The following is a 12719-nucleotide window of genomic DNA, read 5'->3' as shown; positions in this document are numbered from 1 at the left end:
TAAGATTTCTAGAAATTAATAACATATCTCTTTTGTACTCTAAATTTATTGCTATCGCTTCTTTTTCTTTTCTTAAATTATTCCATTTGAAATACTAGGAATCCTGGAAAAAATACCCTCCTTAATGAGATTAACATACCTGTCTATAATCTCAAATTCCATGCCAAGTTATGAAAAAATGCCAAACTTCTTGATTCCTATCATCACTTAAAAAAAAATCTTATGTGCTGCCTAGTGCAAGGATGTTAACAAGAAAATTAAATTCTTTTTAAAATTGAAACAATGGTTTAAGAAACTGAAAAATATGAATGCACACCCAGATTATATATGTGCATATGCATACATATATGTATGCATACATACATTCTGTGGTTTCCATTTCCTGACTTTATTGGGGGGTTTTATGTAAATTCTCCTAGGACATTTCAGGTTATATGTCTGGAAACCTCAGCCATCCAGAAAAGTAAGGTCAAGAGAATAATGAAAAATGTGCTGAAAGAATTCACATAAAGGCTTTGGAGACTTGAAAATGGATACAACAGACACTTAGAAAGTTATTGTACCCAGTTCTCTACCTTCCTAGCATTGACTTATACAGAAAAATACTAAAAACTGTGGAAAAATAACCGATAAAGACATTCAGGTGTTATTATAGCAGAAAATGCTCAAACATAAAAATTGAAAAAATTAAAATTCAGTGATGGTTATAACCCTTGAAGGGAAAGGGGTATTTAATAAGGATTAACTATGTGACTGGTACTATCCTAATCGTTATATAATGCCTAATTTGATCCTCAGAGACCCTATGAGGTTAGGATCCCCATTTTATAGTTGAGGAACTGAGGCAGACAGATTAAATGACTTGCTCAGGATCATACAACTAGTAGTATCTGATACCAAATTTGAACTCAAGTTTTCCTGATTATAGGTCCATACCTCCAGTCATTCCAGTACCTTCTATTATCATATTACCTTCTATTATCTTTATGTTTCATAGTATATTACCTAATCAATATTGATCCTCCTTCTATAAATTCAAATCATGAGTCTATACCTTCAAATCTATTGTCAACTTCTTCCATCTTTTGCAAGAACCTGTATTGAAAGTCTACTCAATAAACTATTAGTCTTTTAATTTTGTGAATTTCTATGTAACACTTAGGTAAGCTTTGTTATCCTTCATTCTCCCTGCTGAATTCACATTTCTAGACACACACGTGCACGCACACACACACACACACACACACACACACACATTCCCTAAGTGTGTATATAATTTCCCCAATGAATTTTTAAAATACCATTTCTCCTATACAAATCATCATTGGCAATATGCTATAAACTACATATATTTACCATGAATCTTTTCATTGTCATTTGGGTTCTTTTCTATTTTGATTTTTCTAAATGTAAAGTATATGTAAGGCATGTCCATATACTATGTAATATAAAATCCCTACCGTCAAGGAGCTTAAAATTTACTAGGGAAGGATAACATATATAAATATAAATATATACAAAATGAACTCAAAGTAAAGGGAAAGCACTAGCAGCTGAGGAAGTTAGGAAAGGTTTCATATGGAGGGTGGTATTTGAGATAAACTTTGAAGGAAACTGCTGATTTAACAAGGTTGGAATGAAAAAATTATAATTAGGGCTAGTTAATACACATAAGGAATAATAGAAATGCTGGTTCAATTCTAAAATTTAAAATTATTTTTTTTAAAAAATCAAATAAAAAAGACCAAAAAAGGAATATTGTAGTAAAGAGAATAAGGAGAATAAAAAAGATGAGACTGTTTGGAAGTACTTTAAAGGCAAATAAAGGAGACTGCATTTTATTCAAGAGGTAATAGAGAAAGTCACTAGAATTTATTAAATAGAGAGAGTAACACCATAGATAACCTATTCTTTTGAAAAATCACTTTAGCATTCGTGTGAAGGGAACACTGAAAAGGGGAGAGATCTGAGGGAGGGAGACTCATAAGGAAACTACTGAAATAATGCTAGTGAAAGGTGATTTGGACTTAAACTAAGCTATTGACTGTTGGTAGAAAGAAGGAGACAGATATTAGATATATTGCGGAAGTAGGATTGACAAATTTGACAATTGGTTGGGTCTGTTGCAATGAAGTAAAGAGAAGAGTCTAGAATGGCCAGAGTTCATGTAGTGGGAGAATTCTGGGGACAAAGATGCAATCTTTTTGTGTTGGGAACAAATTTTGTGGCTTTTTCTATCAGTACTGTATAGTACTGTTCTGTATTGGCTTGATGGGTGGCCACCTGTCTGACCTTGATCATTCCTTTGGGGCAATGGCATACACTATAGCAATGAAAGCCAAATATGTTCAGGTGTAGTGGATAATCCCTTACATCAGGCATTGAGCCACTCCCTGGGAACTGCCCCTGTGGCAGTGAAGTGGAAAAACCACACCTACATCAAGTGTTAGGCTGCCCCCTAAACACCACCCTTGCTTCACCTACCACCAAGGGATAATTACAAAATAATCACTTCCACAATTGCTCCCTCACTCTCCTGGACTCCCTGGGCTACTCAGTTTTTTCCTCCCTTTCCTTTCTCTTAGTTTGATCCATATGCTTCAGTTCCACGTTGCTGGACCAATGTGGTTCCAACTTCATGTGTCTGTATCTAAGTTGATCTAAACTTAGTCACTGTCTTGTTTCCTCTCCTTTTCCTTTTTTTCCCCTTTCTTGACTGTGCTCTTTTGCTATTCTCCCTCAACTGTCTCTTTTTGCTTAACTTTATTACCTTCTTAGAAACTCACCCTCTTTAATTTGACTATCCTCTTTGCTGTTCTCCCCAACCATCTCTTACCTCTTTAAAGTACCTAAACTTGATTCCCACAAGACAACTCTCCCTCACTAGGGATCAGTGATTTCCTGCCTTCACTTTAGTCTTTCTTTCCCTCAAAATCTGATAATCAGCCTATCCTTTAAGAAACTCACTCTCTGGCTGAATAGGACTTCACTTGTGAACTTTTTGTAGTAGTTTGTAGACTTTCTGGGGAAACTTGTAAACCATTTGTGTAATCTGTTAATTAAATGAACCTTTCTTACCTTCCTGAGTAAAAGGGTTCCATGCTTTCTTCATTAAATGAACCACAGCTGTCCCTCTCTCTCTGTGACAACATTATGAAACTTGCCCCTTAGAAGGGTGATGGTACTGTGAAAGAAAAAGTCAAGTCCAGAAAAGAAGTGGGTTAGCAAGAAGAGATGAATTCTGTTTTAGACATATTGAATTTTAGTTGTTACATGATATAATTTGAATTTTCACATTTTAAAAAATTCTGAGCTCAATAAATTTCAACTAAAATGAGAAGTCTAATATATACAGCAGAACAGAGAGGGTTATACTGTAAATCTCTTAGCTATAGCTTACTTTTTAAGTGTAGAATAAATTCAAAAAAGAATCTGAAAGATACTAACAGAGAGATGATAATTAAGCTCCTAGGAACTAATGAAGTCACTAGGAGAGAGTATATATAAAAAAGAAGCAGGCCAGAGCATTGGGGGAATCATCTAACCTTGTTAGGGAGGACAATATGGTTTCACAAAAGAAGACTAAGGAATAATCTACAATGTGAGAAAAGAATCAAGAAAAAGCAGTGTCATAAATGTTGAGAAAAAGATAGAAAGAGATAAAAGGAGAGACACAGAGACACCGAGAGAAACAGAGAAAATCTAAAAAATGATGCTCTATAATGTTAAATGCTGCAGAGAAGTTGAGAAGATTGAATTCTCAAAGGATTATTGCAACTATCCCCAGACTTGCATAATTTTAACATATGGTCCCATTGCCCATAAAATATATTTTGTCTTAGAAGAACCCCTAAGGATGCATTTTGTTCATTCATGAAGTCATTTTTTTTCTAGTTAACAATCAATTAGTCAATAAATAAATATTTATTAAGGTATCTTAAATTTATGAGGCCCTCTATACAAATAGGAAAAAAATGAAATAATTTCTATTCTCAAGGAGTTTAAATCCTATTAGGAGAATCCAATTGAAATATATTTTCTCTACAGCTCTAAATCAGCTATGTCACTATGAAGATATTGTTGAAAAAAGAAAGGAAGGAAGGAGGAAAGGAAGGAAGGAAGGAAGGGAGGGGGAAGGGGAAAGGAAGGAAGAAAGGAGGGAAGTAGGAAGGAGAGGAAGGAAGAATGGAAGGAGGGGGAGAGGAGAGAAAGAGGGTAAGAGGGAAGGAAGGAGGGAAAGAGATGAGGAAGGCAGCAGGCAGAAGTTGGCAAAGGGCAGTCAGTGAGACCAATTGGATACAGGTCTTGTCATTGTTTTCATCAAAAGTACCCTATATATCCACATAGAGAGACAATTCTCATAAAGATTTTAGCGAGATGAAAATGTTGGGCATAAGAATCATTCATTGATAATGGCTTCTCGGGGCAGTGAGATGACAAAATGGATAGAGCACCTGCCCTGAAGTCAGGAGTACCTGAGTTCAAATCAGGCATCATACACTTAATAATTACCTAGCTGTGTGGCCTTGGGCAAGTCACTTAACCCCATTGCCATGCAAAATCTAAAAGAAAAAAAGATAATGGCTTCTCAGTTACCTTTCTTGAATAATACCATCTGTAATTATTTTTATTCTTTTGGAATTTTCTTTAAATTATCTTTTTTATGTCAACAATATATAATTTCATTAATGCATGAGACAATATACCAAAACTTATGAAATGCAACAAAATCAATAATCAGAGGAAATTTTATATCTCTAAATGTTTATATCACTAATATAAAGAGCAGATCAATGAATTGCTATATACCAATATACAATACCAATATACCAATATTGTATACAGTAAAAAAAATAGAAAAAGAACAAATTGAAAATCCCCAATTAAATACTAAACTGGAAATGCTAAACATTAAAGGTGAGATAAATGAAATTTAAACCTTTGAATTAATAAGTAAAACTAAATAAGTTTTATGAAAAGGAATAAATACAATAAAATAGATACCCATGACTCATTAAGTGGAACTTTAATCAGGAATGCAGAGATAGGTTTTTTGGTTTATTTCATAATAAATACACAATAATCACAATCTTGTTATGAAAATAAACATAAACCCCTCCCCCAGAAACCTCAAGAATAGTGAGAGAGAGAAAAAATGTACTTCAGTCTGTGTTAAGATTCCAACGGCTCTGTCTCTGGGATGAGTTGCCTTCTTTATCATAAGTCCACCAAAGAAGCTGCTTCAATATTTTCCCAACAGTTGCTATTACTAGCCATATCTCCCTCCATTCTATTCCTTCCCATTCTCATTTATTCTATTTTCTCTCTCCTTTCACTCTGTCCCTGTTCAAAATTGTGTTGTATCTGAGTACCCCCTCCCATGATCTTCCCTCTTTTCTATCGCCTATTCCCTCCTTCCCTCCCATTCCCCCTTATCCCATCCCTTTCTTCTCAATTTTCTCTAGGGTAAGATAGATTTCAATACTAAGTGTATATGTTATTTCCTCTCTGAGCTATTTCTGATGATAATGAAGGCTTTACTCATTCCCCCTAACCTTCCCCCACTCCTTCCATTCCATTGAAAAAACTTTTTCTTGACTCTTATGTGAAATACCTTAGTCCCTTCTTCCTCTCCTTTCTCTTCCTCCCAGCACTTTCCTTTATCACCCACTGACTCCATTTTATACTATACCATTAGATTCAGCTCCTTCCTGTGCCTTGTCTATATATGCTCCTTCTAACTGCTCTTATGAATAAGAAAGTTCATCTGTATCTTCTTCCCATGCAGGAATACAAACAGTTCAACATCATTAAGTTCCTCATAATTAGTCCTTCTCATCCACCCCTCTATGGTTCCCCCAAGTCCTGTACTTGGAGATCAAACTTTCTTTTCAGTTCTGGTTGTTTCAATAGGAAAGTTTGAAAGCCCCCTGTTTCATTGAAAGTCCATCTTTTCCCCTGAAAGAGGATGTTCAGTTTGCTGGGTAGGTGATTCTCAGTTGCAAACCAAGATCTTTTGCCTTCTGGAATATCATATTCTAAACCCTATGAACCCTTAAAGTGGTTGCTCCCACATCCTGTGTAATCCTGACTATAAAGCCACAGTAGTTGAATTGTTTGCTTCAGGTAGCTTTTAGTATTTTCTCTTTGACTTGGGAGTTTTGGAATTTGGCTATAATATCCTGGAAGTTTTTCTTTTGGGATCTCTTTCAGAAGGTGATCAGTGAATTCCCTCAATTTCTATTTTACCATCTGCTTCTAGGATCTCAGGGCAATTTTTTTGTTTGTTTTGTTTTTTTAGGTTTTTGCAAGGCAAATGGGGTGAAGTGGCTTGCCCAAGGCCACACAGCTAGGTAATTATTAAGTGTCTGAGACCAGATTTGAACCCAGGTACTTCTGACTTTATCCACTATGCCACCTAGCTGCCCCTCAGGGCAATTTTTCTGTATTATTTCTTGACAAATGAAGTCTAGGCTCTTTTCCTGGTCATGACTTTCAGGTAAACCAATAATTTTTAAATTATCTCTTCTGGATCTGTTTTCAAGGTCGGTTGTTTTTCCAATGAGTTTTTTTTTTTGGAATAGTTTTATTTCTTCCTGATTTCTTGCAAAAGCCATCAGCTTTCTTTTGTTCCATTCTGCATTTGAAGGAATTATTTTCTTCAGAGTTTTTTTTAATCTCCTTTTCCAGCTGGCCAATTCAGGTTTTTAAGGCATTCTTCTCATTTGCCTTCTATGTTGCTTTTTCCATTTGACCTGAACTGGTTTTTAGCATATTATTTTCTTCAGCATTTTTTGGTATTTCCTTCACCAAGCTGCTGATTGGTTTTCATGATTTATCTGTATCGGTTTCATTTTTCCTCCAAGTTTTTGCTCTACCTCCTTAATTGCTTTTCAGAGTCTTTTTTGAGCTCATCCATAGCTTGAGCCCATTTTCTATTTCTCTTGGAGGTTTTGGATACAGAAGTTTCAATTTTGTAATCTTCTGACTCTTCCATGGAACCAAAGTAATTTTCTATGGCCAGATTCTTCCTTTTCTTTTGTTTGCTCATTTCTTCAGCCTATGACTGATTTACTGTACTTCCAAGGCTTTGGGGAGTTTTTAGGACACCCCAACTGGGACTTTAATTCTTCTAAGGTCTTGTGAGAGGCTCTGACTGCTTTCTTGCCTGTGCTTTGATATGCGGATGACCACAGGCTCTCCCCTCTGCTCTGGAGCTGTGAGGAGGATCCCTGCTCAGTTATGGTAGTATGGAGGCCCAGACTGCAACCTGGATCTGAGTGTGTGCAAACAGCAGAGTCCTGCCCCAGAGAGAGCAGAGAAACCTCTTAAGTCTCCCCACCCCCTTACCACCTGTGGGCTGCACTCTGGAGGTGCAGTCTGACTTCTCCGATTCCCACGGCAAGTTCTCACCACAGGGCTGCTCTGGGGCCAGCACTCACTCCATACTCTGGTGCTGCAGAGTTCTCTTACCACCTCTTCAAGCTGTTCCCGGTGATCCCTGGGCCAGGAGGTCTGGAAACTACCCCCTTTGTCATGGACCCAGGTGCCCCAGGGACCTGTACTGCTTGTGGCTGCCACTTTTTCCAACCCCTGATCCCTGTGAAACAGACCTTTCCTGCGGAACTCCTAAATTGTCTTGGACTGGGAAATTGTATCACTCAGTTTTTCTGTTGTTCTGCCCCTCTTAATTTTTGGCTAGAGTCATAATTTGAGGCCTTTTGGAGTTTTTTGGAAAATGAGTTTCCTGGAATTCCTGCCTTTTGCCACCATCTTGGCTTCCTAAATTATCTTAAAACGATTCCCCAATTTTCTTTAAAATTCCATATTGTATTGGCCAGTGTCCCTCTTAGGTAACCTCCTTCTAAAACACAAAACTAGAAGTGATTTCAGCTGCTCATGATTCTTTATCTTCTCAAAATAACAAACATTGGCTTTTTAGTCATTTCCTATTGCTCTTAAATACCATCCCCATCAAATTACAGTCATTTACTTCCCCCACAACATGAAAAAATGGGAAAAAATTCTTCCAAAAGAAAGTCCAATACTTGATTCTGTTTTCTTATTATCTTTACTGAGTTAAACATCTTAAATTCCTAACAGAATCTCCCCACAGAGGTCTAATTCTTTTTCCCCAGAAAAGATCCAATCTCTTTAATTGCCAGTAAAGTACCTTTCCAATAATCTCTATTTGCTTAGAGAGCTGAATATCTGTTGGTCTAGCATCCTACTAGATTGATAAGTCTGCAGAGGAAAAGTGTGAGATGGCTTGTGTCCATACCTTTCTTCTGTAAAATTCCCTACCCATTTTTGTAGTAAATGGAAAACTACGGGCCACTAAAAGGACTTGCCCATATGCTTTCTTATTGAAATATTTCCATTCCAGGTGGAGGCCTAATTTTTTCTTTTTTGCAAGGCAATGGGGTTAAAGTGGCTTGCCCAAGGCCACACAGCTAGGTAATTATTAAGTGTCTGAGGCTGGATTTGAATTCAGATACTCCTGCCTCCAGGGCTGGTGCTCTATCCACTGTATCACCCAGCCACGCTGAGGCCTGAATTTAAAAATCCTGCTTACCTGGGTTTCCTTATTACCTCCAAATATAAAGCCTTTGAGTCCCATTCACTGGAATAAAAAGAACCTACTTCATGTCTTAGCTATTTAAAGCTCCTCTATCCAGTAAAGAAACAATTGATAAACATTTATTAAATGACTACTATTCTTAGTACAGGGGACAGAAATACAAAGGATGAAACGAGCCCTACTTTCAAGGATCTTAGAGAATTCCAGATTCATATGATGGTGAAGTTGTATGAATGATCTCAGCCTGGACTTATTCAGGGACTTGACTCAGTATTTCATTTAAGGTAGGGTGATGATGCTTAAATCTTTATCCTACATGCTTCTGAAAATGTGGGTCAAATGTATTAATATGTTTTGATCCACTATACACATATAATTGTTAAAATGGAAGGCTTCCATTCAGGATCCTGAGGGAAGTGGACTGAGTACAGAATATAGGGGAAAAAAAAGTCAACAAAGCTTTTTTTAAAAAGTCATAGAAGGAAAAGCTCCAATTTTGTTACTACTTTATTTTGTTAAATTTCAGACAGAAACATAATTTTTTAAGCTGCATATAAATTCATGTCTTCATTTACAATTTCTTTCTTGTACTTTTGTGTATTTTGAAATATTCGTTGATGATTAAATATACAATAAAAGCATTTTTTTAATGAAGAGATAGAAAGTGACTATACTCTAAGAAAATTGAAATCTGGTTCACTTCTAGTATCTCAGACCACTTTCCTCTCTTTTATCCATTTCAGTCTACTGTAATATTTTTCCCATAACTCCTATACCAAAGAAATCTTCTGTCCAGTTTCTATTCCTTTCCACATATATGCTTATATTCATGTGTGTATATGTACATACATTTGTGTATACATACACACATGATCTGTATCTATCTATCTATCTATCATCTATCTATCTATCATCTACCTATCTACCTATCTATCATCTATTTACCTATGTACCTATCTATCTATCATCTATCTATCTATCTATCTATCTATCTATCTATCTATCTATCATCTATCTACCTATCATCTATCTATCATCTATCTATCTATCTATCTATCATCTATCTATCTATCATCTATCTACCTATCTACCTATCTATCATCTATCTACCTATCTACCTATCTATCTATCTATCTATCATCTATCTACCTATCTATCATCTATCTATCATCTATCTATCTATCTATCTATCATCTATCTACCTATCTACCTATCTACCTATCTATCATCTATTTACCTATGTACCTATCATCTATCTATCTATCTATCTATCTATCTATCATCTATCTACCTATCTATCATCTATCTATCTATCTATCTATCTATCTATCTATCTATCTATCATCTATCTACCTATCTATCTATCTATCTACCATCTATTTACCTATCTACCTATCTATCTATCTATCATCTATCTATCTATCATCTATCTACCTATCTATCTATCATCTATTTACCTATCTACCTATCTATATCTATCATCTATCTATCTATCTGTCTATCATCTATCTACCTATCTATCATCTATCTATCTTTCTATCTATCTATCTATCTATCATCTATCTACCTACCTATCTATCTATCTATCTACCATCTATTTACCTATCTACCTATCTATCTATCTATCATCTATCTATCTATCATCTATCTACCTATCTATCTATCATCTATTTACCTATCTACCTATCTATCTATCATCTATCTACCTATCTATCTATCATCTATCTACCTATCTATCATCTATCTATCTATCTATCTATCTATCTGTCTATCATCTATCTACCTATCTATCATCTATCTATCTATCTATCTATCTATCTATCTATCTATCTATCTATCTATCTATCTATCTATCTATCTATCTATCTATCTATCTAATCTATCATCTATCCATCTATCTGTATATAAACACCGTGTATGCCATCTATAGTTACCCCATCTTCTTTGATGGTCCTGGTTGCCATTGTGCTCCTATAGCTTTATAGTGCGGTTCAGGCTCTGCACGTAGTTAATGCGGAAATTTGCAACGCGAAACCAAACATCTAGTCCAATTAATGCAATGCCCGAATAAAACACAGGAGATCAAACCAGAGTACCCTGTACCAGCGTTACTTCCTGCTTCTTCTTGCCCACAGTAAAGATGGCGCCTGACGGACAGGCTTGCTAGCCAATAAGGCGGGCGCGCCTGCGGACGTGCGGCGAGGCGGGGCGGGCGCGGCGCGGCGCGTCACATCCGGCGCGCCGCGCAGCGCCTTGGCCTGCGCCGCGGCCATGGAGCTGCTGCTGGAGCAGCTGCAGCGCTTCGCGGAGGTGCTGGCCGTGTCCCGCACGCGCCACGCGGGCCGCTGGGGCCGGGCGGCCGTGCGCCGCTCCCTGCGCTGGGCCTGCTACCTGCGGCACGTGCACCGGCGCTTCCGGCAGCCCGGCCCGGTGCGGGCGGCGCTGGAGCAGGGGCTGCGCCGGGGGTGGCCGCGGCCCGACGGGGAGGCGGCCGGGGCCGCGCCGGGGCCGAGCCTGGAGGGCCTGGGCCGCGGGGACCAGCTGCTGGTGCTGGCGCTGCTGGAGAACGCGGCGCTGCCGAGCCCCGCGCTGCACGAGCTGCTGCTCCAGCTGCGGCCCGAGGCCGAGGCCCCGCAGCGGGCGGCGGAGGCCCCGGAGCGGCCGGCGGAGGACGCGGAGGACGCGGACGAGGCCGCGCTGAGCGGCCGCCTGGCCCGCCTGGCCCGGCGCAGGGCCGCGGCGCTGCTGCTGCTGCCGCTGCTGCCGCCCGGCCCGGCGCGGCCCGCGCTGCGCGCCACCGAGGCCGAGCTGCTGCTGCGGCGGCTCCGCCGGGAGCCCCGGGCCGGGCTGCTGGACCGCCTGTGGGCGCGGCTGCCCGGGCCCCGCTGGCCCGCCGTGGTGGCGCAGGCGCTGCTGCCGCCGCCCGGGGACCCCGCGCAGGCGCTGCTGCTGGCCTGGGTGCTGGCGCGGCCGCCCGCCCTGGCCGCCCTGGGCCGCCTGCTGCCCGCGCCGCTGCTCGCCTCCCTGCTGGGCCGCCACCCGCCGCTGGCCCGGGCCTGCCTGGACCTGCTGGCCGCCTGGGCCGCGAGCCTGGCCTTCCACCCGGCCCGGGGCGCCTGGCTGGGGGGCGGCGGCGAGGGGCCCGGCCGGCAGGGCCCCGCCTGGGAGCGCCCGGCCTGGGGGACCCCCGCCTGGGAGACCCCCACCGAGGAGCCCGGCCGGCAGGGCCCCGCCTGGGAGCGCCCGGCCTGGGAGACCCCCGCCTGGGAGACCCCCGCCGAGGGGCCCGCCTGGGAGACCCCCACCAGGGAGCCCCCCACCTGGGAGCGCCCCGCCTGGGAGACCCCCACCTGGGAGCCCCCTGCCTGGGAGTCCCCCGCCTGGGATCCCCCCGCCCCGGAGCCCCCCACCTGGGAGCGCCTCCGGGACTGCTTCCGCTGCTTCTGCCGCGCCCCGGCCCCCCTGGGGCCCCAGGCCCGCGCCCTGCTGGAGGCTGGCAAGGCCCGCGACGGGGGCTTCGAAGTGCCTGGGCTCAGCGTGTGGACGGACCTGCTGCAGGACATCGGAGGGGACGAGCCTCCCGGGCCGCCGCGGAGTGGGGAGAGCTGAAGCCCGACCCGCCGGAATGCCCGGCTTTACAAGAACTCACCTTAGACAATGTGCACGGCTTCACTCAGTGAAAAAAGTGACCTTATCCGCTATCCTCCAAAAAACAATCCAGTTTTTCAGGGTTTCCAGGTCACATTACATGACACCTTTTAGCCTTATTTTATACCTCACCTTTGTCCAAGAAGGGTCTGTTTGAAATGACCTTAAATGGAATAGCTCTTCTGCACTTATTTAAATGTTTTCCTTTACATTGTTGTTACTATTTTTTTTAAAGAATCACTATGTTTGTACAGGGATTTAAATTAAATCCATGTTCTTTGGGCAAGCCCTGGAAGTTACCTAAATTCTGATTTTTCAGAATTGTGATTTTTCCAGTTCTGTGGAAGATGAGCTTAGTAAAGAAAATTGTTTACAAAAATATCCAAATTTTCTTATGCTTTCTATTTTAATAGCTCAGTCATTTCTGTAAATTCCTTTTCTCCCTTACCCAGTTGAACACCACACACACACACACACACACACACACAAA

General features: G+C 41.2%; 2 protein-coding genes across 2 annotated transcripts in view; one reads left to right on the top strand and one right to left on the bottom strand.

Moving 5' to 3' along the window:
* The window catches only part of GAS2 (growth arrest specific 2), a 175729-nt gene extending 172580 nt beyond the window's left edge, over positions 1-3149 (bottom strand). The window contains exon 1 of the mRNA XM_074230393.1: positions 3079-3149. The gene's annotated coding sequence lies outside the window, so the exon portion shown is untranslated. The remainder of the gene's footprint in view (positions 1-3078) is intronic.
* Positions 3150-10843: 7694 nt separating this feature from the next.
* Positions 10844-12718, top strand: FANCF (FA complementation group F). Its single transcript, XM_074230390.1, has 2 exons — positions 10844-11712; positions 11977-12718. The coding sequence occupies exons 1-2, from the start codon at positions 10853-10855 to the stop codon at positions 12188-12190; spliced, it is 1074 nt and encodes a 357-aa protein (XP_074086491.1). The 5' UTR covers positions 10844-10852; the 3' UTR covers positions 12191-12718.
* Position 12719: the final 1 nt, after the last annotated feature.

This window comes from Macrotis lagotis, chromosome 3 (assembly GCF_037893015.1).
Source record: "Macrotis lagotis isolate mMagLag1 chromosome 3, bilby.v1.9.chrom.fasta, whole genome shotgun sequence".
NCBI lineage: Eukaryota > Metazoa > Chordata > Mammalia > Peramelemorphia > Peramelidae > Macrotis > Macrotis lagotis.
This window is presented reverse-complemented; position numbering and strand designations above follow the sequence as displayed.